General features: G+C 39.2%; 1 protein-coding gene across 8 annotated transcripts in view; it reads right to left on the bottom strand.

Moving 5' to 3' along the window:
• The window catches only part of EHBP1 (EH domain binding protein 1), a 206,726-nt gene that overhangs the window by 49,500 nt on the left and 130,807 nt on the right, over positions 1-26,419 (bottom strand). For 5 of the 8 annotated variants that reach the window (XM_058800825.1, XM_058800826.1, XM_058800827.1 and 2 more), the window contains 3 exons: positions 23,026-23,940; positions 20,897-21,040; positions 3,474-3,621 (listed from right to left, as the gene is read on the bottom strand). In XM_058800825.1, coding sequence (XP_058656808.1) covers positions 3,474-3,621; positions 20,897-21,040; positions 23,026-23,940 — 1,207 coding nt within the window. The remainder of the gene's footprint in view (positions 1-3,473; positions 3,622-20,896; positions 21,041-23,025; positions 23,941-26,419) is intronic. The other 3 variants (XM_058800828.1, XM_058800831.1, XM_058800833.1) reach the window with 1 other exon arrangement.

Raw genomic sequence — 26,419 nt, 5'->3', positions numbered from 1 at the left:
AAGCACTGACCATCTCCTGCACAGCATGGATTGCAGTCTGGACTGGAGGAGGGAAATAAGTATCTTTTGGAACCATGTGGAAATGCCAGACAATTGGTGGAAAGGGACCCAGAGACATTTTATAGATCTTATGTCTTACTACGCAGAGTAGGGTCAGGCCTAATTTTTGGTTAAACTGATATTCTCTTGGCTTGGTTTAAGCTTGTCCACACGTGAAGGATTTGCAGCTGACTGCACCAATTTCTAGATTAAATGAAAAATGAGTAATTTTCATAGTGAAGCAAAAGCATTAATGGGGGCTGGATCACATTACTGGGAGAAACTACACAAACAGCACTTGCTCTTCAGGGAAGGTATCTCCAGCCTTCAGCATTGTCTGTGGGAAATCCCTCAGGCTTGTGGATGTTGAGATATTTAGTTTATTTACTTCCAGGTACAGAGTTCTCTTTAAGGCTACAGGATGTGGCAGGAGCCTGTGCACAGTAATAAAGGCAGGGAATGGAAGAAATGCAGAGTTGAAATACTGGTTCTGTGTACAAGAAATCTGATGTCAGGACAAGAAAATACAGCAGTAACTGTTGACACATAGAAACACTGCCTGCTAAAAATATTAAGGACCTAACACTCGTTGCATGAGCTGAAGACTAAGCATGATGAGTAAGGCTGTGCCACCACATACACTCCCTGAAGATCACTGCCTCAGAAGTGAGATCTTGAACATGCCCTGTCCTCACCACCCCCAGGTCCGAGCCACTTCCTCACACCGACGCCAGCTCAAATAAAGGATGGAGATGTGCCAGAGAGTAAAGAAAACACACCACCAAATCCCAGAAGAGCAGACGGGCGTTCCACTGCTCAGGGACAATTCCTAGATAATATGTCAATTCTGTTGTCCCAGGGCTGCTAGGAAAAGGGGGGATATTTGGATCTCTATCTCGATACCGTCCCTGGATCCATCTCAAGGCATCCGCTTATCAGCCCGAAGCTAATAGGACATCTAATAAATTTGAAGCTGCCATCCCAAACCCTCTGGCAGTTGGCAGCAAGAAGTATTTTCTGTCTCACATGCCAAATAACCTATGAAAAAGACTGGATTTCATAGCTAGGGATACTGCTTATCCAGGAAAGTTTCAACTTGCCATAGTCATTTGAGTTTCTCAGACCTTGGTTAAATAAAGCCTTTTAACAAAGAATATTGCACCAGTGCCAAAGCGTGAAATTCTTAATGAGCACATAGAAACAATGGAAGACATCACGCTTTTACCTACAGTTGTAAGGAAGAAGTTAGTCTTTAAAGACTCCAGAATCCCAGAGCTGAAATGTCACTTTTTTCTGAAATAATTGAATTGAGAGTAAAATTATTTGGTACATTTCCTTTTTGTAAATCAAAAAGTAATTGCAATCAATGCAGAAGAAGAGATTAATGATGTATAATGGACAAGAGAGCTCAGAAAACACAAGATAATAAGCTTGTCTTGGGTATTGTGTAGGGAATACAGGACTCTACACAATAAAAAATGTGAATGCAGTTAGGGGAAACATTCAAAGTCCAGTAGTAATAAGGTGACTGTCTATTAAATCCTAATTTTTGGTGGAAATTGAAAGCCCAAAAGGACTAAACCCAGAAGTAATTCCAATTCATTTGTTCTGTAAAGTGTTGGTGCCATTTCACAGAACTACTGCATTTTAGAAAAATTAATTTCTTTAGGGGAGATTTGGTGTAGCACCTGAAAATACCAGTGGTAGGGTAGAATTATGTGGAAGATGTGCCATAAGGAAAACTCTTTGAGAAGGAGGAAGCAGAAGAAACTGTATAAAATGCACACTGACATGAAAAGAGCAAAGAGGGATAAAACAAGACAGGGAATAAAACTTTAGGTCCAAGAAAAGTTCAAAAAGATTGGCCAAACTATTGCATGAATGAAAAAAATCCAAGTAGGAAGTATAAACCAATGCAAAAGTAGAAAGCTGGATAAAACCCAATAGGTAGAGCAGTGTTTGCTTTATAAATGAGTTGTCATCAATGCTGATATTGTCTGCTCTTTTAGTAACACTAAACTCTCTGGGTGCACATGCAATCTCCCCCTACAAATACAGTTTTCTTTCAATATATATGCACAGCTACCTCTCTGACTGCTTACAAACTGCATGAAGGGCAGGAAGAGAAATGGTAAAACCCAGAGGAAAATATTAAGAGGATGACCACATCCCAGAAAGCAGCACACTGGGATATTTAGCAACTCTATAACCGAGTCACTGCAACAAAACAGGGTCACTGTTATGCAGCTGAGCAGCCAGGATGGAACCAGACAAAGACCTTTGAGAGAAGGTATGGCAGGAACAGCTATGCACAGGCATGATGACACAGGGAGAAGGAAATAATGTAGGATGGGGAATCATGAACTGTGAAGAGGGATAAAAAACACCCTGGCCTAGGTAATACCCAAGTCCTGCGTCATTTGGCTCAGCCTGTCTTACTGCCATAAAGGATATAATTTCTCTACTTGCCACAAAAGAGAGTTATGTTGGCAAGCTTGGTTTACTGGGCAAAAAGAGCAAAGCTGAAGACCAGATTCAAAGGGAGATGCAAAACTCACTGCTTCCTCTTTGGTGTTAAATGGAAGAGAAGTGTAGGGCTTTGGCTGCAGTAAGACTGTATTTAAATATTGAGGCATACAAAATACATGTAGTAGAGATGAAATAAATATTTTTGTTGAATCTACATGCATTGTCAGTATCAAGCTGGATTTTCCTTACACTTTGGCTTATGATTATGAGTTAGTTTGAGAAACACTATTTCCCTTAGAATATGTAGAAGACATTAAAAGAGCAAGAAGCCTGTACTGAAACGTGTGCTCAGCACCATTTGAGTTTGAGTGACACTACATTACTCCAGCTCATAGCAATGGCAGGTACATGAATTTTAATGGTATTTCAAAGTCAGCTTAATAACATTATAGCAATATTACAACTCAAAACCTGTAAAAGCAAGTGGTCTGTCAAAAGACTGCCATTTAAAGTCAAAAGGTTGTTGCCCCTACCTCTCACAGACCACCTTTAAAATTCTCTTCCTTTGAACACATTTAATACAAAACAACAATTTCTTAAGTATTTCAAATGCTGTTTTTCCCCAAAATTATGTCCATGTTCCTATATAAAAATCTATATTGAAGAAAACCAAGAACCACGAAATTTTAAGAAACTGTCAGTAACAAGAAATCTGTATATAATGGGCCAACATGAGCTTCTCGTTCACACAACATATTTTTCTTTCAATCACATGTATGCTCTTCTTTCAACTGTTGGAAATTAGGTAGCACAACGTGGATTTAGGAAACACATCTACAGCCAGGTCTTTTGAGACATTCACCTGATGAACAACAACGTTTTGAAGTGCGTATAAAAGTGACACCCAAAAAGGTCTCTGGTTTCTAGGTTACCACAGGAATAAGATACAAGGTTCCTCAGCTCACCTCCAGATGCCTTTGACCTTTCTTTCAACTTTTCTGCAGCCATTTCAGTGTAGCTGGGAAGTTCTGACATCTTCACTCCAGATCGAGCTTCTGCTATTAGCTGACGAGCTCTCTCTCTCAGCTGCCGACGCCGCTCTTCATCTTGCTGCTAAGATATATTGAACAGTTGCCAACTCAGTAATTGACAGAAATGCAATTTCATTCTCAATCTGATCATCATGATAGGAACTGGTTTACAGCATGGTGCTTGGCCCACATTATAAATAGGACGCTCGATATCAGTTGGGTGTCACACCACAATTTTTAAAGACATCCATGCGTCAGATTATTTTTTTTAAGCATTCCCCAAATTATTACTGCATTAGAAACGTGATGATTTGCAATGTAAAGCACTTATAAATTATGTTCTATAAAAACACCTTGATGAAAATTTGCAGACATTTCAGTCTCAAAGTAATCACTCCCAATGAGTGATTTGAGCAAAGATTTACTGTGGTTATAAAATGGTTTTACTAAATTGAATTACTCATTTGAGTAGTATTCTGTCACAGAACTGAACTGAGAAGCCAGATACTGCTCTTGCTTCCTCCAAGCACCTAGTTGACTTCAAAGTATAAAGTGGCATCAAATCTGAGGCATGTTCTTTGACTTCAATGGATATTTTTCTTTTAAAAACCCAAAAAAACCGAATGAAAATGACTGCAAAAACAATAGATGCACTCAGCAGAAAAGACTTTGCATCCCTTTAAAACATCCTACTAGTGAGGCTTTGGTCAATAATTAAAGGAATCATACTGGAACCATGCCAGATAGTGCTGTCTCACCAAAGCTCATAAATTAGAATCATGATAATATTTCAGTTACATAAATAAGCAAAGTTCTGCAGCATGAAATTTTGTAAAAGACTAACCAACCATGATAAAAAATTTCAGAAAAAGATCTGTTTAAACATATCTATAAGACTCACTATCTCCATAAGAGAAACTATTTCAGTTTTCATCATAAGCATGGGATTTTTGCTAAGTTAGGACTGTTCTTCCCCTCAATATCAGAAATGCTCAAAAAGTGCAAAGAAGTCAGTGCTTGGTTTAAATCTAACCTGCCAAAAAGTTTACGTATTATTGACATAATGACCTGGATAAATCCCAGGTACAGTCTGTTGACCTGAACTAAGTGGAATATAACAAACTGCCTAATTTTGGAGAGCCATTCTGGCAACCTTCCCACCAACCCAGAAACTTGAGCATCCCACACCTGCAGAGGCTGGTGAGAGCTGTTGCTAAGTGCTATTTAGTTTAAGCAATCATTAATAAAACAAGTGCAAAATACTAATTAGGTACATTTTATCCATTTCCATGTAAATTGTTTGTTTGTAGCTATTTACTCAGCATTGTTCTCGGCACAATAGAAAAAATGCAAATGACTGAATCAGAATGCAGCCCTAATGGGACTTTCTGTTTATAACCATTAGCCCAGAGGTGTGCTGTAATTCAATCCTCCAGCAGAAAGATTTAGCCTCATTAACAGCTTGCATGGGCAGGTTACAACTCATAAAACCCTACAGTAAACAAAGTATATGGACACAGCACAATATCTCGCCTCTGAGTGACAGAGTCCCGATTCCCTATCAGATTGCCTTGATTTACTTTTCTCCTAATGTCCTCCCCTGGAAAGACAATTCTGCCTGGGCCCTGCGAGGCAGCGGGACGGCACATGGGCTTTGTTTGCTTTCTCACCCTTTAACTTCCCAGAAGGCACAGAGCAACAGTTCTATCAAAAATTTATTTGGTAAAGTACACATTAGAAAGACAACTGGAAAGCTTCCCCCCTGCCCCCATGCACTATAATAGATCAATTTAATTTAATTTCTAGCCAGCCAACTGACACAGCAAACAGTTTTATTTCGACCCACAGTATTTGGTAACATTACTTACATTGAATTTTACTTGAAATAAAACTGCTCAAATCTCTAATATTTCTAATTCCTTGGATATAGGAACTTAAGTGACTTCTAAGAATGAATGTACAAAACGAAGATTCCCACATGGTTTAACGTTTAAACAATTTAATCTACTTCAGCACATGTAATTTAAAATAGGGCCAGTTACGTGTTTGTGACAAAAATGCCCTAAACTGAGCTGGCTGATTTCTCCTTCTTTCCTCCCCTCCTCCTGAAAGAGAACTTGCATCCTGAATTATTAGCATAGTCATTAACATCCCGGGGATCTCCAAGCAAACACAGATTATGGTGGCTTGTGTTTGTGCTGATTAAGCCAATCATCACCAGTGGATAAGGGAAAAACCAGCCTAACTCTTGCTTAAATTCAATTCCGGTATTTGAACCCTCTGTTACTGAGCTTGGCAGAAGAAACACTGGTAAGAAGGGGCAATGAAACTGAGAGCAGAAAAAGTAGAGAGAGTAAGTTTTGAGGTACAGAAAAATAGTTAAAAAGCGTATCAAGCTAGAATTTGAAAAGAAAAGGACTTGAGAGAGGTACAGAGGCACAAACAAAAATATTTAAAAAAACAACCCAGGAGATATGAAAAGAAGCACTGCACCAAGAAAGGACCAAGCAAACACACATACAGTGACTTATTTTTCCCTGTACAATTGAAAAGAAAACTCAGTAAAATCTTCCACCCTCTGACATGCCAGAGACATTACAGTTTTCTTTGTTATTTCCCCCCAACTATTTTGTAATGGTTTAAAGATCTGCCATGCAGATGCACAGTGAGGAAAACTTCACTATTTAAGGACAAACTCTTCAAGAATAAGTAATGTAATTCCTTGTTTCCCTCCTATAAAAATGTATTGGTATGCAATTTTTATATTTCACAGTTCACTGACATCTCGGCAAGCTTTCTTCCACTGCTTCAATGGTGCTACTTTTAATTTTATCCTCCTTAGTCCTAGTAATTAAAGTGATCAGCAGTGGCATCCCAACGGCTTTGACACAGCTACAACCCCCTAGCTGACTCTGGCTTTTAAGGGAAAGGGGAAGAAAAAAAAGGACGGGAGTTTCATTTCACTGGAACAAGAAAATCAAGCTTCTCCAATCCTCAACTTTATCCAATTGTTCTTTCAGCAGCCTTTGGATCTTAAGAAACAAATAAAAATGGCTGCCATTAGGGGGTCCTGTTTGTACTCGCCGCAAACGGCAGTGACTGACATTACTTTGGCCAAAAATTACGCCGTGGATTTGGGAAGGTGAATTCGAATGTGAAACACTGGCAGGGCAGTTTCCGAGATCATTACCCAGCCAGCTGAGGGCTGCCCAACTCAGGAAAATATTGAGAGTGGTGGAGTCTTTCAGGGCAAAAAACCCCCAAACACTCCCTTAAAAACCATCTCCTTAAATGACTAAAAATTTTGCAATCTTCTCACAGTAAAAAGAAAAAAATCCACAAAACCTTTACTAGGGATTTTCAGTCCTCCTTTGGTAGAATTTTGGGACGATGCAAACTGACTTTACACCAGTATTCTGATAATGTATCAACCTCTCACTATAAAAAAAAATACAGTCTGGTGAACTGCATTTATTTGACATTTAAAAAGTAAATTCTTTACTGTGTCCATAGACTGGGGGACAAAAGTAAAATTAAAAAAATGTAGTAAATTGCTTGTAATCCACAGCAAAAAAAATCAAACCAGAGTTGTATGAGAGGGAGCAATTCCTGAAGCTGTAGGTTTCAAAATGGTTCGTGGTCAGCCGTGAGTGCACAGTACATCTAAGAGAAAGAACTTGACTGCCACCTCTTTCATCATCAGACAGGAAGAACGGCTCTGTTATTAGCCATTCAGAAAGAAAAAGACTTCTGTGCTTGTCCAGAGGCAAGGATTACCAAAATGTACCTATTCAGGATTACCAAAATGTACCTATTCAGTTAGAAGAAGAGAAAGAATAAAAAATAAAAAATAAAAAAAATAAATAAAATTACATGAGCTTTAAAGGTTTGAGCAGGCTGGGTTATACTATGACCTTGATCGGCTCTTGTTTGAGTAAATAGGATTTGGGATGAAACATTAAAACTGTTTAGCAGATCTTTTCAAACCATTTCAAACTTTTCTTATGTTGGTTTATAATATAACCAGACATGCTTGTAAATGGCCACACCTGCTCATTCCTCTGGGGATGGCCTGATCTCTGCCTTTGCTAACAAAGAAAGGATGGGAGAAAAAAAAAAATCAGCCTTTCTTGTTGCAAAACAGAGTGGAAAGTCAAAATCTTTCTCAAGTTTGTCCCATCTGGTCAGATTAAATCTTTGATCACCCTAGGGATCACATTTATGTTTGGTCTCTACCACTGTTTCAGAACAGCTGAAAATATACAGGTAGTGAGCAAAATATGGATTGCTAAGCAAGGAACATTCGGCATAAACAAAAGTGGCTTTGGATTTCTGTGGCTGTTCTGATTGTAGGAGGTGGTAAGCAAAACCAGACATAAACATCTTGGGTATTTTCTGCCTTCTGCCTGGTCTCTACATCAGCTACCTCATTATTCATAAACTCCATGTAACTTGAAAATATTTTTTCATGAATGCACATCATGAAAAGTATCAAACTGCTTAAGTAGCTATTGGCTTAGGAGCTATGGCACCGATACACTGATGAGACAGAATGAACACAGAAGTAGCTCAAAGTCAAAACTGGAAATATCACAAACAATATCTTAACAAAGCTGTCTCCCTTAAGAAAAAAGCTCCAAAAATTCACAATAAAATGGGATGGTGTGGCTGTAAAATGGAAAACATCTCCTTAAACCAAGGAGGCATTTTAAAAGAAATAGCCAACAATTTATTCTATTTTTATTTTTTAATTTTAAAAATAATTTTATGTTGTTCTGGAAAACATACAATTCAGTTGGTACAGTATTTCTCTGTGAAGAATAGTGGCTGTAGAAAAACAATCCACTGATAATTTAATTCCTTGTGTCATTGTGAAACTGAAAAACTCTTAGTTTACTGAATGGAAAAAAAATATTTGAAAAAAAAAGAATGGCTGACTAAGTAAGTATCACCTTGTGCTACATCCAAGGCCTCTTGCTGGTTGTCTGGCTGCTCTTTTGTAGGCAAAAAGGAGCTGAACGCTCTCTGGCTCCTTAGATCTGGTCCAACAAATGCACTGCCAGTCATGCACACGGATCCAGCTTAAAACTCAGTGTGAGCCTAAAAGAAGCTAGTCAAACTGGCACCTACTCATGCAGAAGTAGATAGATTTGTCATGACAGGCTGATTATTCAATGTAAAGAAACAGTTTAGCTTTTCTAATCTGGTACAAATACATCTTTCTCAGAGAAAAAAGTAAAAGGTCTAACAGTTCAAGTATTTATAAGTAAAGAAACCAACAAAAAAATTGTAACGTCAAAGTGAACCACAGGTATTTGTGCTGGAGCATTCTGCTAAACAGCCCCCAAGTTCTATTCAGATAAATAAGATTTAACCCATTTAACCATTTCGGAGCTGCACATCTCTGTGACTGAGGTGATCTCGTCTGTTTCACACTGCACTCGGCTCTACTGCAAGTTTCAGGGACAGGCTGAGATACCCAATTCCAAAATCACGTTGTGTTTTCCTTCTGTCCTCGCTCGCTTACGCTGGTGCAAGGGGAACACCAGGAAACACCCCCGAGAAAGCTGACCTAAACCAAAAGCAGAGACAAAGGCCTCCACTAACGTCTTCTCTGGAATTTTCCCTGCTTAGGCAAGTTTGTGCTCTCCCCCATCCAGGAAGTATAATTAAGGTCAACAATCACCTAAGGTGCTGGGATCCGTGAGCTCGTTCTGCCTGTCATTGTGACTGTCGGTGCTATTGGCATGACTCACAAACAGGGGCCCAAGCATGCCGGCTCAGAAACATCCTAAAATAGTGTCACCATCCAGACAGGGCAGAATCCGAGATGAACAGGCTAGATGGTGTTTTCTGTGCCCTTCCAGAGCTGAGTTACAGACAGAAGTTAAGAAAGCTGCTTACTCATTGTAAGAGTCAACATTCGTCGAGCTCCACTTAAGGGATTTTCTCTTGTGTAAACCTGACTTAATAATTAAAAAAAAAAAAAAAAAAAAAAAAAAAAAAAAAAAAAAGTGGTGTTATGAAACAAAGACTTTTGGCAAGTGTATGGGATGCGTAAGCTGGAGAGCAGCATCACTCAGACTGCCATCCTGGGAAGCTTCCTCCTGGGGCGGGCAGCCCCGCGCCAAGGGAGGGGACGTGCCCTCCTGAGGAATGCTCCTGGGTCACTCCCAGCCGAACAAAGCCAGCGGGCTGCAGGGGGCCTCCCAAAGTTGGTTTTCCTCCCCGCCTTCTCTCAATTTTTGGGGGAGGGTAACAAGATCCCTGTCTGCTTCTATGTGATGAGAATGAAAAGAACAAGTGCAAACCCCACACCTCCCTGGACCCTATTTTGCTAGGTTTTTTTTTTTTTTTTTTTTTTTGAAAAAGTCCTGCAAACTGCTGGCAGGTTTTTTTAATGGAAAATACCAATCGTCTAAGATCTATACCTAGCCTTTTGCCAATAATGAGAAAACTTCACCTTCTGTCCCCAGCAATTCTTAGGAAATCTTTTGCTGTTATTCCTACAAATCCAATTACAGATTGTTGAGTAGCTAGTGGAGTAAGCTTATTGAGGAGTGTCACATCACTAAGTCGTGCGTATGTGTTTCAGTTTGTAATGTGGTCTGAGCCGCTGTAGAGGTGTCAACTTAAAATGCAAGTAAGTAGCAGAACAGGGCTAATCCCAGCCACTACTCCCCTGCAGCCAAATTGTAGCGCAATGAATGACAGTGGAAATGCAAAGATGCCACTGTGCTTATCACACACAGCCAGATGGTGGACCTGGATCAATGCACACATGCCACGATCAATGCATTTGATAAAGAATTAAGAAGAAAACTGTACATGTTATCAAAGAACTTGTACATGGCATAATTATGATTCTGCATGTGCTTACTGATGATATTGGAGACTCAGAGGCAGGTGATAATGAAACTGATAGGAAGAAATAGCTTAAAGGCTACAGCATATGGCCTCAGCACTAAGAAATCTTGTCAAATAGTTCAGAAAGCGTTTTTAACTGTTATTACAGGCTGCTCATAGTGCAAGCTGGTGGCAACGTTTTAATTTTTTTTAAACCTGAAATGTCAAAAAGTTACAAAAGCTGTACTTTTCAGAATGGTTCAGAAAATAATTAAGATGCTATTGTGTTTTAAACATAGCGAAAAAACTACAGGTAGAGAGAGCATTCACAATTTAGGGGTGGGGGGAGTAGCTGGGCATTTAAATATACATATACAATTCTGTGTTTCCTGAATAAATGCATTAGACTTTGAGGGAGCTTGTGGCAGTTTAAGGAATGTATCTTGGTAGCAATTTGCATCCAGTACGCCAATTTCTACAGATGAAGTTCCGATATTGTCGAAATTTCGGTATTATCGAAATGTATCGAAATGCACTCAACATCAAACGCAGAGTATTTCCGTGCTCGCATTTGTACTCTGTCAGCTGAGTTACAGACACCTTGGATATGAAAGAAGGTAATTAAAGATTTGTGGAAAATAAAGTCTAAAGTAATAAAAAAAAATTATAATGTATAAAAGGTACCTAAAATACAAATTCTCATGCTCCAGTTGATAGATGAGCTGTCTAATCAACGCCTGGACGTAACTTAAGTGCTCTCATTAGTGTGAAGACCTTCAGGCTAAATAAGACTAAATCCCTTAAAAATTGCTTCTGCAATAGAAAAATCCCCCTTACCATTTTCCTCTGCCTAAATCATATCAATTAAAAAGAGAGAAGGGGAGGGAGGGAGAGAGAGAGGCATTTTCACATGACTTTGTTTTAACTGACACTCAAAAATCTATCTTCTGAATCCAATTTAAAATGTCTAGGCAAAAAAAAAAGTTCATTAGCAATCAAAGAAACAAAAAAAATCACCCCCAGTTTAGTTTCTCTTTCACTTTGAACCTGAATCTTTACTCAGCGCTAAGGTGCATAATGCCCATTGAATCCTTCACCGTAACTTCTTTTCTCCACCCCAAACATCTAATCAACATTGCAGTTTTACATTAAATGATAAAATTTATCAAAACGATCCTCCAGAAGAGTGAAGCGCTTATTTTATTTTCAGCAGGCTGAGGAGGGACACTCTCCACCTCCCCCCTGCTCCCCGCCAACCCCCGAATTTCAATTTGTCCTGACAAACCATTGGGTATTAAATTCTAAAGGCACGCAGAGTGCATAAAGAACTGATGGCTTGATTAGCTCTTGTGGTGCAATTGAAGGAGCTGTCTCTCTCCCCGCTTCTCCATTTTGAGAAACACTTTGATCTTCGTTCAAGTCAATTCATGAACATCAACTGACAAGACTGCATGAAACACCCCAATGGTTAGGCCCAAACTCGTAGCAAACTATTTGGTTTCATTAAGGCTTTAGGAGAAGTGACCAGTGACAGTCCTTTCATTCAGAAGCCAACAGGCAAGTGACTATTTAAAGTTTAATGTGCACAATGTACTGCTGAAGGCCACTACACCTATAGTCAGTCACTCAAGTATGAATGCCTTTACCTACTATTTTGTGACATGTGAACTGCTAAGTGCAGCTGCAGTCTCATTAATGCATTCGCCCAGATTTGTTTGCAGGACTAAACAGACGATTCACAGAATTTCTGGTGAGAGAAACAACTGTATCTTCAAAGGAAGGTAGAACAGCAGGTGCTATGTAAAAGCCAGCGATTAAAAACAGATTGTGTTTTTAAACGCAGTAATTTATTCGAGATTTGCACAAATGTAGCAGAAATATTATCTGTTCCGGATGAAAATATGAAAGGATTTGAATCGCATCACCCGCAAAACGCAGGGTGTTTGGGCCGGTGTCGCGCTTTGCTACAGTACACTACTTACACATCACTCTGCCCCTTTTTTAGTTGCCCTCTCCAAAGAGTCCCACTTCAAAGAGTTCATTTTTGCACCAGTTCCTGTCAATGCAGGTCAGAAACACTAAAGTGGAAAGTGGCTGCAGTGCCGTGGCACAAAGAGTCTCCGCGGCTGAAATCAAACAAAGCCCAATTAAACTAATCATAACGTCCCAGTGAACACAAGGAAGCTCACCTGGTATTTCTGGACTTCTTGTGTGAATTCCCAACTCTACTCGGTACTTGGTACTATAATTACCCTGACCAAAATACTGTGAAATTACTGCTCTGATCTACTAATGGCTGCAAAAATCCCGTCGCTGTGGTTCCATGCCAAGGGGCCGTAGCAAGGTGGCGCAATGCTTTCTGACAGAGACGACAACTTCGAAAAACTCAAAAGGGAAAATTAACGGGATGTGGTTTATGTTGCCAAGGACTGTTCATTAATTACCAATTTAATCACTGCTGGAGGCATGACATTACAAAAATCTGGCTGAAAGTTCTAATAGATTATGAAGACCACCTAAGAAGAGTGACCAAGAAATGTACAAAACAATTAATACTGTTTCACTGCTATCAAAGACACTCAGATTATTTTACATCAAGTGAAGCAAAAGAATTAGTAGCTTCACAGTGCCACCACTAGGAACTGTAAATACAATGGCACACAATTAGTAATGCACATGTGACTTTTCGTTCAAGGCATATATCCTTGGGAAAGCCAGAACACGATAAGGAGAACAAAAGAAACATTTTTAAATGAAATGAATAAAGATTTTAACTCTACCCTTGTGCATGCTGAGCAATCACAGAATAGGCAATGCAAAATACAGCTCTAAGTAATGGCGATATCATCCTGGGATTCACAACAGCGTGTACTGAACATCCACACGGAAAACATCCACAGCTATTAGCAGCGATAGAAAAAGAGCATTCCAGGGGCTGAGAAACCCGGGTCTCACTCTGCACACAAAGGGATAGCTCTGAAACAGACACTTCTTTTTTTTTTTTCCCCCTAATATTTAAAAATGGATAGAAGACACTGAAATTTTGGAACTAATTTTGTTCGGATGATCTAAAAATTCCATTAATAAACTGCCAGCCTATTTTCTGTCAGTGTGCAAGTTAATGGTACGGCTGCAGACTGTGCAGCACCTTGAATTTACAGCCACAGAATAAATAAATTTATATATTTAGGCCAGATCCTTAACTGGTGTAAATAGATACATATTATAGAGATAACAACAATAAAAATCAGCTGAGAAATTCAAGTATTTGTATCTAAAACTGAAACTGCTAACATTTGTCATGCATTATCAAAGGTTATGCTTTATTCAGAAAATCCTTCCTGCTATAAAACTGACAGTACATACTAATTCTTCTTAAAAATTACTTTACTTGCACTAATTGATTTATTTTCCCAGCTATGTCAGGGACTTGTCTACAGCAATATTTTTGTACAGTGAAATATCACAACTTCATACTAAGAAAATGCTTAAACAGACCAAATATGAAGTCAAAAGATGTAGAACCTCTTTGGAAAGTTACTGATTTTTTTTTTTCAGGCATTGAGGAACATTAAATAAAATAAGTTGCCTGCTCTTGCTGTCAAGGAATTGAGATCAGACTACCTCAACCTTAGTGTGTCACTATAAAGAAGTAAATATCAGATCAGTTGGGGGTTTGAAGCGTTCAGTCAGTGGGTCCTTTCTGCAGTTAAAGAAAAGTATATTGTTAAAACAACTATAAAATTTAGAATGCTCATTAAATGTAAATACTCCACAGGATAGTCTTATCAGCTTACACCATATTTAACCACTTTTTAGTGGCATACAGACAAGACACATAAATGAACAACAGGGAATAAGTTACCAAAGCTCAGGGATTACCAAAATAATGTTCAATCTTTTTACCAATTAAATGGTAACTCCTTCTTTGTAATCTTGGGAAGATCTAGCGATCATATCTAAATCTGGTTGCAATTATCAGCATGACAGACTAGTCTTTTTTCAATCAATATTTTCCAATTAATATTAAAAGACGAAGGTTGCCACCTGCAAAGTCCTACACCTCAATAAATTCATGCTAGATGTTTAATTAATAAAGATCAGGTCTTAATCTTTTTTATTTTTTTAAAGAAAAACAAGATAATAATAATTTGAGAGTGCTTAAATGAATTAACACGACCACCTCAAACACAGACATTTATTTTCCAACTGAGGAGACTATAAAAAATCCAGCAGTGAACTGGATACCTTTCCTAATGCAACAGAAGTAGGGATTCTGGTTTGACACAGAAAAAATACTAAATAAAGCTATTTTGTACTCATTTTCAAGAACCTGAAAATATAATTGGAGGAAAGAACACTCTCATTGCTACCTTGAGTTTAAGGTATCTTTCAATCAAAATAAAATATTATATTTTTGCTGCCTTCTCTGAATTTGCTTTTTATATCACTTCTGTTCATGTTGGCTCCAGTTTACTTATTGGAGGTAAGTCTGGACAGTTTGGAGCTTATTAGTTCAGAGAGGCAGCAAATTATTGCTGGACATGATCAATAAAAGGGATCATTTATTAAAGCTTTTTTTTTTTTAGGATTTAAAATATTTCTTTGTTTTTATTTTATTGCAGTCAGCATATCCAGTATCTGTGCAAATGTATGCAGCCAAAATTAAAGATCATAAATACTCATATCCTTTCAGATTCTGCCACTTTCTGAAGCCTTTCTAAAAAGAACTTCCATTTCCACTAGTCTGGTGCATGCAAAAAAAAAAAAAGTTATCATTTTGCACTCAAATATTTATGAAAATGAAAAGTAATGGGCACAACAGATTGACACCTGAAGTAGAAAGAGCTTATTAAAAATGAATTAGATACAGCTGCAACAAGTCCTTTGAGCAAGGGAGTAATAAAAAGCAGTATTCTGAGCAAGGAGAAAAAATCTCATGGCAGAGCCCATTCCTCTGCCCTCTGCACACAGTGCTCGTGTGTTTGGAGGAGACAGCTTTTCAGTGAGGTACTCTGTATCTGCAAAATCTACTAAAAGAGTTGAACATCATTGCCACTGCTTTTTCTTTTTTTTCAATATATATACATTGAGGCAGCTACTGCTGTCATTCAGCTTGAATAAATATAAAATAATGGTACCAGAGACAATTAAACCCAAATCTTTCTCTGTACAGAAAGCAGGGTAGCAACAGTTGCAATTAAGCACAGCAGCAGCCTCAGGATTATTCTCCAAACTCCCCCAAGTCAGTTTGTATTATTCTGGTTTTAAAGTCTTATTGTTCAAATGGAGTCACTCACAATTTTTAGTGACTTGAATGCTGCTCTGAAGAAAGAATTACTATTTTCCTATTTCACAAAAGGCAGAAGACAGAGTGATTCCCTCCAAGTATCATACTATTGAACTCCTGCATCCACCAATCTCTGCCAGATCCTAAATATGCAAAATTTTCTGCCAAATCCATATATGGGTGGCCCAGTCCTGCACCTAAATTCACCAAGGAGGAATCCTTAGCTCATGCAAAAGCCAAGTAACTTTAGAAACTATCTGTAGCCCCTGGTAGGGAGAAAAACACATCCTTTCCCAGATGAGCACTTTTCATGAATTCCATTAGATACGGCATTCCCTGCTACAGCTGTCTGCCTTACAAAAACAAATTAAAAGAATTTGACACAGGATTTAGGAGATGCCAGAAATACAGCTAGTGGGCATAATCTTAATTTTCATCCTGCTCTATATCCTCTAAAACAGAGCCTAACTGTGGCAGCACCTTTTACTTTCATTATCTCCTGGTCTTCAGCCCAGCCCTAAGCTCTACCCAGTGGTGTTCTACCCAATACTTTGGTTTATTTTCACTGTTCAATATGCATGCCCATCAACACGTAGGATTATTCTTTACACCACAATATTCACATCTTGCTCTGAAGACAGAATTCTTAATTTCTTGACTTCTTTCTACAGTGCCCACATCTATGGTATTTAAGAGCCTCAAGAGCATTAATCACATTCCCTTCCCACAACAAGCCGTGGAAGAGTTATTACCTTGCTCTTCTGATGAGAACTGAGAGGGAGAGATCCAGCTAAAAGGATCTATCACTGGGTGCTTGCTCTGGGAAGCCTATTAGTTGGATTTTTTTCAGTATACTAAGCTTTATAGCCATTTATATGTCTCAAGCACAGCTCCAATTGATTTCCCTGACAGACCTGGATGCTCAATATATTTGCAAATCAAACTTTTGCCTCAAAGTGATCAAGAAAGGAAGGACACAAAAAATAGTGACCACCTGGAGGACATTTGGCTGAAAAGACGTAGTGGCACTGACCAGGAACTCAGGTAAAGGCAGAAGTACATTTAATGTTTTCAAGCACCTTAACCATGACCTCATCTTTTCACTCCTCACAGTCTCTGCTTTGTTTGTTGTACACCTTTCAATTTCTGCAATCAAAAGCACAGAGGTCCACTGGACAAACAGCCTTCTACATCACCTCTATCCTCTGAGGAAAATGAGACACAATTGCTTTGGGGAAAATAATATGTGATCACATAATTAAAGACTACATCATAATGCATATACACAAAGGAGGTTAATTAAAGTTGCCTGTGCATTTCTTAACTCCTAATTCCATTCTCTGTAATCATGCTGACTCCATAACCATAGCCATTTGAGTTTGGAGAGTAAATGACAGCTGCAGTAAATTTCCATTCTTTATGTGGCCCAGTCACTAAAAGAAAATAAGATTTTGCCAACAGCCTTTACAGATATTTGCTGACAGCAAAGTTATGCTGAGATTCAAGAATTAGAGATTCCATCCCATGTTCTACAGATGAGGATTCCCCTCCTGGAAAGGCCTTTTAGGGCCATGACTTCTGAATATTTCCCACTCAGTGTGGTCCCCTCTAGCCTGTCACTTTGCTGGATAGGTCTCATAGCCCAGCTCCAGTCTCCTCACCTTTCCAACATCACATTCCAGCCCAGCTGCCGCTGCTAACAACCATCACTGCACGTTGATATTTTACAGCATCTGGAGGGAGCAGATATGTCCCTTCCAGCCCTGTGATATTCACCATGAGAAAAGGCAAGTTAAATAAAAATGAGTAAGCTAATAAAAAGGCTCTCCTGGTTAAAAGCTAAGTGATTACAGCTGCTATATCAGATTGCAAATGACAGAAGCATCTCGTAAAAGAGTCACCACATGCACACATACATCAAGAAAGCAAGCAGAAAGGCTGAGCTGTTTATAAATCTACCATAGAGAAAGGGATCCACGGGGGGATCAGTAACTCTCTTCACAGAGCTCTTAAGCTAATTCTTCCAGTCTCCAAAGGGCTGCATCAATTTTAATAACACAGCTATGATCCTCCCAAACCATGAGCATGATTTCAAGGAGGTTCTGATCAATGCAGTCTTCTCTTAAAACTTCAAATACCTGCACACATACCTCCACATGCTGTCTGGCATGCATACAGCTTGAGATTGAAGGCTTCTGAGAAGCACCAAATAAGCAAACACAACACTGAAAAAATTTCTACTGTGCTGCAAGGAGGGAAGAAATGGGAGAAATGAGGCTGTACTCTGCGCTTAGAGGAGAAACAGGAACACTGTTTTTTTCAAAATTGACTTTTACCAAGCAAATCAGGTGGGCACACACCAAATAAACCTGTATGTAGGAAATTTCCTTCCTGATGCTCACCCTGAGCAGTGCTACTGCCCATGCTCATTGTCCAAGCCCACGCACTGAGCGCTGCTCTCACCTGGTCACTGGGAAAGCAGAAACCCCTGGTTCTCACAGGACACATGGAAAGTGCTAACAGCAAGGCCCAGGAGATGAGACTTCTATAAAGTCACTAAGGACTCCACAGGCTTCTCTGAGCTGGGGTGACTGACAGCATGGTCTGAAAGACTAGGGTGCTTAAAGCTCTTTCTGAGAAGGTATCAAAAAAGGTGCAATTGCAAACTTCAAGAGTTACTTTTAAAAGTATTGCCCCTGAACTATCTCTTCAAAGTTTTCTTATTTAAAATTAGATCTTCCTGTTTCAAACCATTTTCTTTTGAATCTCAATCCATCCTGAAAATGAGCCTCGTCCAATTTTCACTACTAAATGCTGATTCTCATTATCACAACTTTCATTTGGATAACACACTACGACACATTACTGCACACTGACATATAACACTGCTTTGAGTCAAAGTTCTTATTATTAACCTTAATGACCAAAAAGCCATGAATAGAAATAAGTCTGTGCTATATGCTAACAATCAAATGACCTGTAGAAAACTGGCAGAACTACATCAAATGAAAATGCCTCATCTCTACTAATATCAAGTATGTTAAAGGAAAACAGGAATCAATGTGTTTTATCTTACACCTATATATGTTGATGCACACATGCATTCTCCTTCAGGAATATGCACATGTAGGGATATGTATATAACATATACATACACGTTATACACAGCTTTATATAATGTATATTATTATATACCAACTGTAAGAGTCTCCAAATCACATCTCCACAACACACTTCAGAGATGAGGAGCTTTTGCCATTCTTATGTGACAACAACTCAAGTTAAGAGTGCCCACTACAAAGTGCCCAGATTTCACATGGGCCAGGACCATTTGTTCCAAGACAGTTCTCCTTCAGCTTCTGACAGAGGCAGCAAGAAACTTTACCTCTGCCAAGCTGCCCTAAAAGACTGCTCTTCCTTTTCCTGCAGGCTTCTAATTAATTTTTGAATTAATTAGAAATAAGGTCCTGTGGGTAATCTGTTAGTCCTAACTCTCACCCTGAAAACACATCACCATCTCCTACCCTCCAGCTGGTTTTCATGGCCTGGACACCAACTTCTTTATTGTGTAACTTCACATTACCACCTACCCATGGCACCTCTTCTCTGTATGCCACTGGGGCAGCTCCTTTCACTCCTGTTTGGATTTCACTAGCAGGAGTTTGAGGCTAAAAGAGGAAATTCTGCTTCCCAATACTATGACCTGCACCAGAAGGGGCCTCGCTCCTTAGGAGAGCAATGGTAAGAGATGCTCTTGCTGGGCAGTGTCCATGCAGACAATTTTTACTGACACTTAGGAACTTTTCTGAACTTCAAGGCTCCCTGACAAGACTGCAGTATTAACACAACTTTGACTGTTTTGAACGGATTTTTCAAGGGAATCTAACCATATTTTCAAATTTTACCTATTTTTAATATGAATAAAACGATGCTTTGTCAAACCTAATACAGAGAAAGATGTGATCATGTTTTTTGACGTAAAAAAAAAAATTAAAAATATTACCCTGAGGCAGAAGAGCTGACAGAGAAGATTTCAGCTCAAACAATGAAATACTAGCAAAGCTGTAAAACCTTTGAAAATAGAAGCTTGTAATAAAAAACATTAGGCAACTTTAATTACAGTTGTTTCTGCCTGTGTAGTTGCCTATAGTAACTCTCCTCTAATACCAATTTCTTTATGAAAAGATAATTAAAAAAAAATCCAAAGTGAAATTTATACTAAAATATACATATCTGGGAAAAACTTTAAAAAAAAGAATAAGAAAAATTATCTTATATATCATTAAATAAGTATACAAATAAGACTTGTCTGTGTACATTAATATATTTCAAAGTAAAATGAAGTATTAGTCTATGGAGAGGAATTTCTACAAAAAGAAAAACCAGCAAGGATCCAAGAGAGCTAAGAAAATAAAATGAAATGTGTTAAATCACTACTTTCATTTTTTGATTGTATGATCCCATTCCTGTAAAGAGGAGAATCTGCCCCCCAGGACTTGGCTCTGAAAGGTGGGAATCTGTAAAGATTCCAGCCTTTCTCTGTATCATTATTTTTCATTATATTTACTCTCTCAGTTGCCAGTACAGTCTCTAATGTGCAATATTTAGAATCACAAAACCTGCATTGCAAAGGTTTGCATAAAAATTAATTAGCTTTCATACTCCAGAGAGTAGGGATCCTCCAGGTCACCACGGAAGCCACTGGAGATGCAACCACAGCTGCTTCAACACTGGAGCTCATTCCCCAGCTCAACTTTCCCCCTTCACCAGAATAATCAACTTTGGTGATAAAAGGAATTGTTTCATCAACTCTTTTACAAGACTGACACAAGCAGCTCCATTCACTGCAACAACACTTCTAAAGCAGTTAGGAGCTCACATCAGAGGCTCAAGGAAATGATTTACATTTACTGAAAGAGAAGCAATCAGAAATAGCACAAATCACTTCACTATCACTTAACAAGTGATGTTTGAGTTTCATCCCACCAGAAACTGCAGTGCCAATCAAAGAAGATGCTCCCAGACTTCTGCTTCCAAGGAAGTGGGAGGCACCTTTCTGTTGGCCATAACATCAGGAGAAAAAGGTTTTAGAAGTGAATGAAGGACACACGACACACCAAACGTAGAGAAGAAATGTTCTGCAAGGACATGCCTCCCCCCACAACAGCACACACAATGCATTTTAACTCTGCAAACTGCAAGAGTGGCCAATGTTTCTTACATCGTTCAGCTGCTTATTGCGGGCTGGGATGAGGGTACTGCTTAGTTGTTTATTCCCTGCCTTTAATGCTGCATCTCTTCTTGCTTGCTCAAGCAGAACTCTCGCTCGTTCTTTAAGTTCTTCCTGTCTTGACAACATACGTTGCTTAAAAATAAAGAAATATAATTAACAGCAAGGCAGCCTCAGGGCACTGAAGGTTTATACAGTAGTTAATAGCCAGCGGCCTTCCTATACAATACAGGTCAGGAGACACATGAATTATGTCTTCATGAAGTGACAGAGCATTTATAGAAATGAAAAGATGATCAAAATGTAAAAAAAAAAAAAAGTTGTAGTCCTTTAAAATGTAAATTTGAGTTCTCTTCCTTCCCCTTAAAACTTAATTTCTATCACCATTTAATGCCTTTAAACTGCAACTGTGGAAAAAACCCAAATGGCTTCACAGAAGCCATGTCAAACGTGTTGGGTCTACTTATTTACTTTAATATGTATGCAAATATGGCTACAACAAAAATGCTTTGTTGGCTACTTATATGGGTACCACTCACTTATAACTTAAATTGAACACAAAGAAGCTGGGTACAAGGCAAAAAACCCTCCAAAAATATCTGCTTCTACTGAATTCATGAATATGCACAAGTCCCTTTTTCTTACAAAAGACTACTTTAAGAGCAGAAATATCAAAAGGGGGTTCTGCACAGGCAACACAAGAACATGAGCAGCTCCCAGGCAGACACACTCCCAAGGGCTGGTTTCTTAGTCAAGGTCAACTATCAAGAGTGGGAAAATGCATCTCCAGGCCTTTCCATGGGCCAGGGCTGGGACAGGTGCTGCCTGCTGTGCTCCTGCAGCAACCACGTGGAAATGGAGGTGGTTGACTCTAAGCAACAACTGAGTGTAGGTTCAGAAGGAGCCTCACATCTGAAATTTTATTGCCATATGCAAATGTACCAATAATTAACAACAAAGAACTGCCTTTAAAGCCAACTCCTGCTTTTTCTTGGCCTGTGACACCTTTGTCCATGAAAATCTTCATAGAGAACAAATCCTGCCTCCTCCTGCTCTTTTATTCTGTATGGGCCAAGCTGTTCCTTTTTCACCCAGTACACAAAGAAGATGATGATGATGATGATGATGATGATGATGATGATGATGATGATGATGATGAGGATGATGATTAGAAACCTCACAAGACTTCATTGATTAAAGGAAAGAAATTAGTTGACTTTGGAACCTATATTCGGCCATTATCACTCATCTATAGACTACTTCTCTTGCAATAAAATCATCTTTACGGTGCTTACTCAGAAAAAAAGTCCCATAAAAATATTTGAAGCAATTCATACTATCAGAAGATTGGATATATTCTTTCCTTAGCAGAGCTAATGGCACAAAGCCCAAACTCGAGAAAATTCTTCACAAGGATAAAATTATAAGCTTGTTTTGGCATTTTTGTAAGTGGAGGTGTTAACATGTTTTACATATTTTTATGATTATTTGATTTATTGATAATACTCAGCATATATATAGTATTCAACTTCCATACTCACAATAAATCTGCAAAGTAGGTGGGCAAACACTGTTATCTTTATAGAAAGGAAAATTATATTGTGGTGAAGTAACATGCCTTAGGCCACTCAATGGAAAGCAGCATAATTTAGCAGTCTGGAGTTTCTACCTCACCATACTGGCTATGTTCATGAGACTCTGTGGTTTCCCAGACAAGATTCTGAATTACCTTTAGTAAATTTTAAGGTATTCAAAGCTTTTTATTTCCTAATGAATTGATATCTATTTCCAGTCTTTGCTTCAGTATGCAACACTCAGAGGAAATGAGTTGCAACAGACAGTGACAAAAGCTTTGGAGCCATCTTTGAGATAGTTGAGAACACAAATTTCTTTAATTGGAGAGAGATTGGAAAGATCAACAGTGGGACAATTTCTGTAAATTTTTTGTGTAATGATTGTTTTTCAGCACCACCTACTTGTCAGGCAAAATATTAATTTCCCAAAAATAAAAATACATTGCTCACCTCATCATTTATGCTGAAGACTTGGTGTAAATTACTAACACAGTGAAAGAACTTGAACAGCACCTCCATCCTAATTCACAGACACAAATGTCTTACCTGGGCTGTTTTTGCAGTTTGATCTGCATGATTTAAAGCTGCTCTGGCATCACTGTCAGAATCAGATTCTGTTTGCCTCGGAGAAGCATGTGGTTTCTTTGCAAGATCTGTATCCATATTATAGGAGTATCCTGGCTTAGAAGTAGGAGATAAACTTGGTTTTGTGACAGGTGAACTGGGATCTGCTCTTGTGCTCTCTGTGGATCCTATACATCCCAGCTTTTCTTGCTCCGAGAAACCAGGGGTACTGTCTAAGCTCTGGTGTCTCTTCTTGTTGTTATCTTCACAAGCAACTGTGGGAGACATATCCTCCTTTTGATCACTGACATGTGCTAAGTCACTCAAGTCTAAAGTGTCAGTTATCAGCAATTTCTTCCTTCCCAACACAGGCGGCACTTGTGTTGCATCTGTACTGCTACACTTCCCGATTTCTTCAGACGCGGAAGTCCTCCCGGAGCTCTGCTGGGATTTCTGCGGATCCGTGTCACTTCGAGTCCTGCGTGAAGAAGGGGAAGCTGTGCTTGGGCTCAAGTGGTCATCGGGAGTCTGATGCTCGCTCTCGGATTCGCCGACGCCGCTGTCGTTGATGAACACGGAGTCGTCCTGCGAGGCGAAGTCGGCCAAAGCGCTGTCCGGGGGCTGCAGCTCGGGCTCGCGCTTCAGGTCGCTCAGCTCCGCGTAGAACTTCTCCTGGTCCACAGAACTGTTGGTGTCCGTCTCGTAGTTGCCCACTTTGTATGTGCTCTTGCTGCTGTTCTCCTCTATCTGAACCACGTTCAGCTCCTGGCCACAGAAATGTGCCCTTATCTGATAGAGATAGGTCATAACAGTCAGTTTGTCAGGGATGGCCAACAAAACCATGTCCGAAGGCTCCAGCAGTCGCGATATTCCCAAGCTGGCAAACCCGTCGTAGGCCTTTGAAGACAGACAAAATAAAGATCACAGTGTGGCAGTTTCTTACCCATCATAACATCTCAAAAATGCAAGTGGAAATTTCAGTCAAAATAAGCAAACCTAAAACACATCTAATATTACAGGGAGAACATGGCTCTGACTCCGTTACTTATTATTCTTTTGGCTTCTTTATAGTCATTACTACTTTTTGGTGCACCATCCAACACCCAGTTCATTGATTTGTCCTGATGTCTTCTACACATGTTCCAGGACATCTTCATAGCAAAGCAGACTGAGAGAATGTAACCAGCAAAAACAATTAAATAGCCTTTTAAAAAATATTTTTAACATACTTCAATGCCATACTATACTAAAATCTTTTCTTACTCAAAATTGTGAGACTTCTATGAGTAAACAGCTCTTCATGAAACTGCAGCTTGAAAGCCCTTCTTTTTGCACTAGGAAACTCTACCAATATCTTAAATGGTTCTCACTCAAGTAGCAGGAAACAAGCAAACAAAAAAAGTCTAAGAGTTGGACCAGAAAAAAAAAGGAACTCAGGATGGCTTTTTAAGATAAGGAACAAAGATATAAGAAACACGACACTAATCCATCTTGAGCTTTATCATTGATGATCAACCTTCTGCCTTCTATTGGTCATGTAATTGCAGAGATTCCTGCTGATGAAAAACTATGTCCAGATAGTCAAAAGGAACACCACCACAGATTACCTTACACTAGACATAAATCACATTAATCCATCAAGCAAATGCATTTTAAAAACATTTGTTGATGCTAAATTTATAAGAAAGAGAGAGTGAAAATCATTCCCATTTCGCTTTACTTTCTAAAAGCTGAACAGTTGCAAGCCTCCCACTTTGTGAGGCCACATTGTCTTCTTTTACTGCTGGCCCTTTAAGTGAGTGGGCTTGGTGCATCAGGTTTTTCTAGTTTTGAAGAATTAAAGCCGTTTCTCAATTTACAATTAATTATTACTATCCTGGATTAACCTTGGAAGACAATATTGTGTTTCAAGGAAGTCTTTAAAAGGCCTCCTGTTAGCGTAGATGCACTCAGTTAAAGCATGTGGGCTTCTCCTCCCCCAGGAATCCTGCAGCTCCTTTTCAGTGTCTCCTGAAGGGCCTTACAATGTTCACAGTGGATCCTACACTATTTTGAACAAAAGCAGATGCTAAATTTAAGACATGGATGAGAAAACTGTCCTTTCACAAGGAAACAGTAACACACATCACTGGCTTCAACTCCTGAACTTTACATTTTTTCCTTAATTTCTTTAGTTTAAAAAGAATAGAGAAAAAAATAAAACAATTATGGGGTTTTTTTTTTAATCCTCTTGGTTTTTATATTACTAAGAATTCAACAGTGAGACAGAATGTGGGGCTGGGCTGGCCTGCTCCTGGCAGACCCAGATGTTTTGTTTGCTCTGAGAAAAAGAGGCTCTCTCCTCCTCCTTGCAATGTCATTCCCTACTCAGTGGTCCAATAGTTTTCATTTCAGCTGCTTTACAAACTTCGCTTCCAAAAGCTGGAATTTACCTTCCCGAAATTTTGCATGCCTCCTCTCATGCTCAGGTACAACTTTCCAAAGCACTTTAGGTGAAGTACTTTTTATATAATTATAATAAATGGTTCACAGAGTTTATCTAGACACAGAAATGGTCTGAATAATTCATTATTAAGCTCTTCTGGGGTTCTCCCCATGCAAAATGATTTGGCCTAAAATCATTGCTGGTATTTGGTGTAGTATTTCTTGGGAAGGTTTATTATGATGAGAGACTGTTATGGCATTTATAAATACAGAAGTGTGCTTAGATACAGGAGCAGCAGTGGCAAACATGACTGATGTATTTGCTGGTACAAAACTCCAGATGGAGCAGAACAGCAGCAAAATAATAGGTGGGAGGGAATGGCAGCAACCTGGACCAAAGCAGCATCCTGGGAAACAGAGCTGGAGGAGCAGGATCAAGCTGACTACGGAGGAGAGGGAGACAAGATGGGTGGGACTGAATAGCCATGAGGGGCAGAGAGAGCAGCAATGCAGGGATCTGGGTGGCAGCCTAAGGCATGGCAGACGCAGCAATGATGGATGCTCATACCACAGCAGAAACAGGCTGGGCACGGACACACAGCGAGCCACCCGTGCTTCTGTGGACTAAAGGTAATGCCAGGAAGTGCTGTTTGCTAAGTGGGTCAGTGCTGATTCAGTGGCATAAATAACTTGTTACCTCACACTGCAGGTAGTGGGAGTCACCATATGAAGAATGATAGGACTTAAGGACAGGCACAGCAGCCAGGGCAGCCAAAGCCCATAGACATGACTTGACCTAAACTCCTTTTATACTCTCAATTTCTTATTCTTTATATGCTAATAAAACTAAATTCTATGAGTATCTCCCAGGGTCTATAAAATTAAGGTGAGGACAGTGTTTCAGATCTCAGGAAAGGTACTTGCTTAGAAGTAACACTACAGCAGGACTGAA

The sequence above is a fragment of the Ammospiza caudacuta genome, chromosome 3 (genome assembly GCF_027887145.1).
Source record: "Ammospiza caudacuta isolate bAmmCau1 chromosome 3, bAmmCau1.pri, whole genome shotgun sequence".
In the NCBI taxonomy this organism is placed as follows: domain Eukaryota; kingdom Metazoa; phylum Chordata; class Aves; order Passeriformes; family Passerellidae; genus Ammospiza; species Ammospiza caudacuta.
Note: the sequence above shows the minus strand (reverse complement) of the source record. Positions and strands in the feature narration are given on the sequence as shown.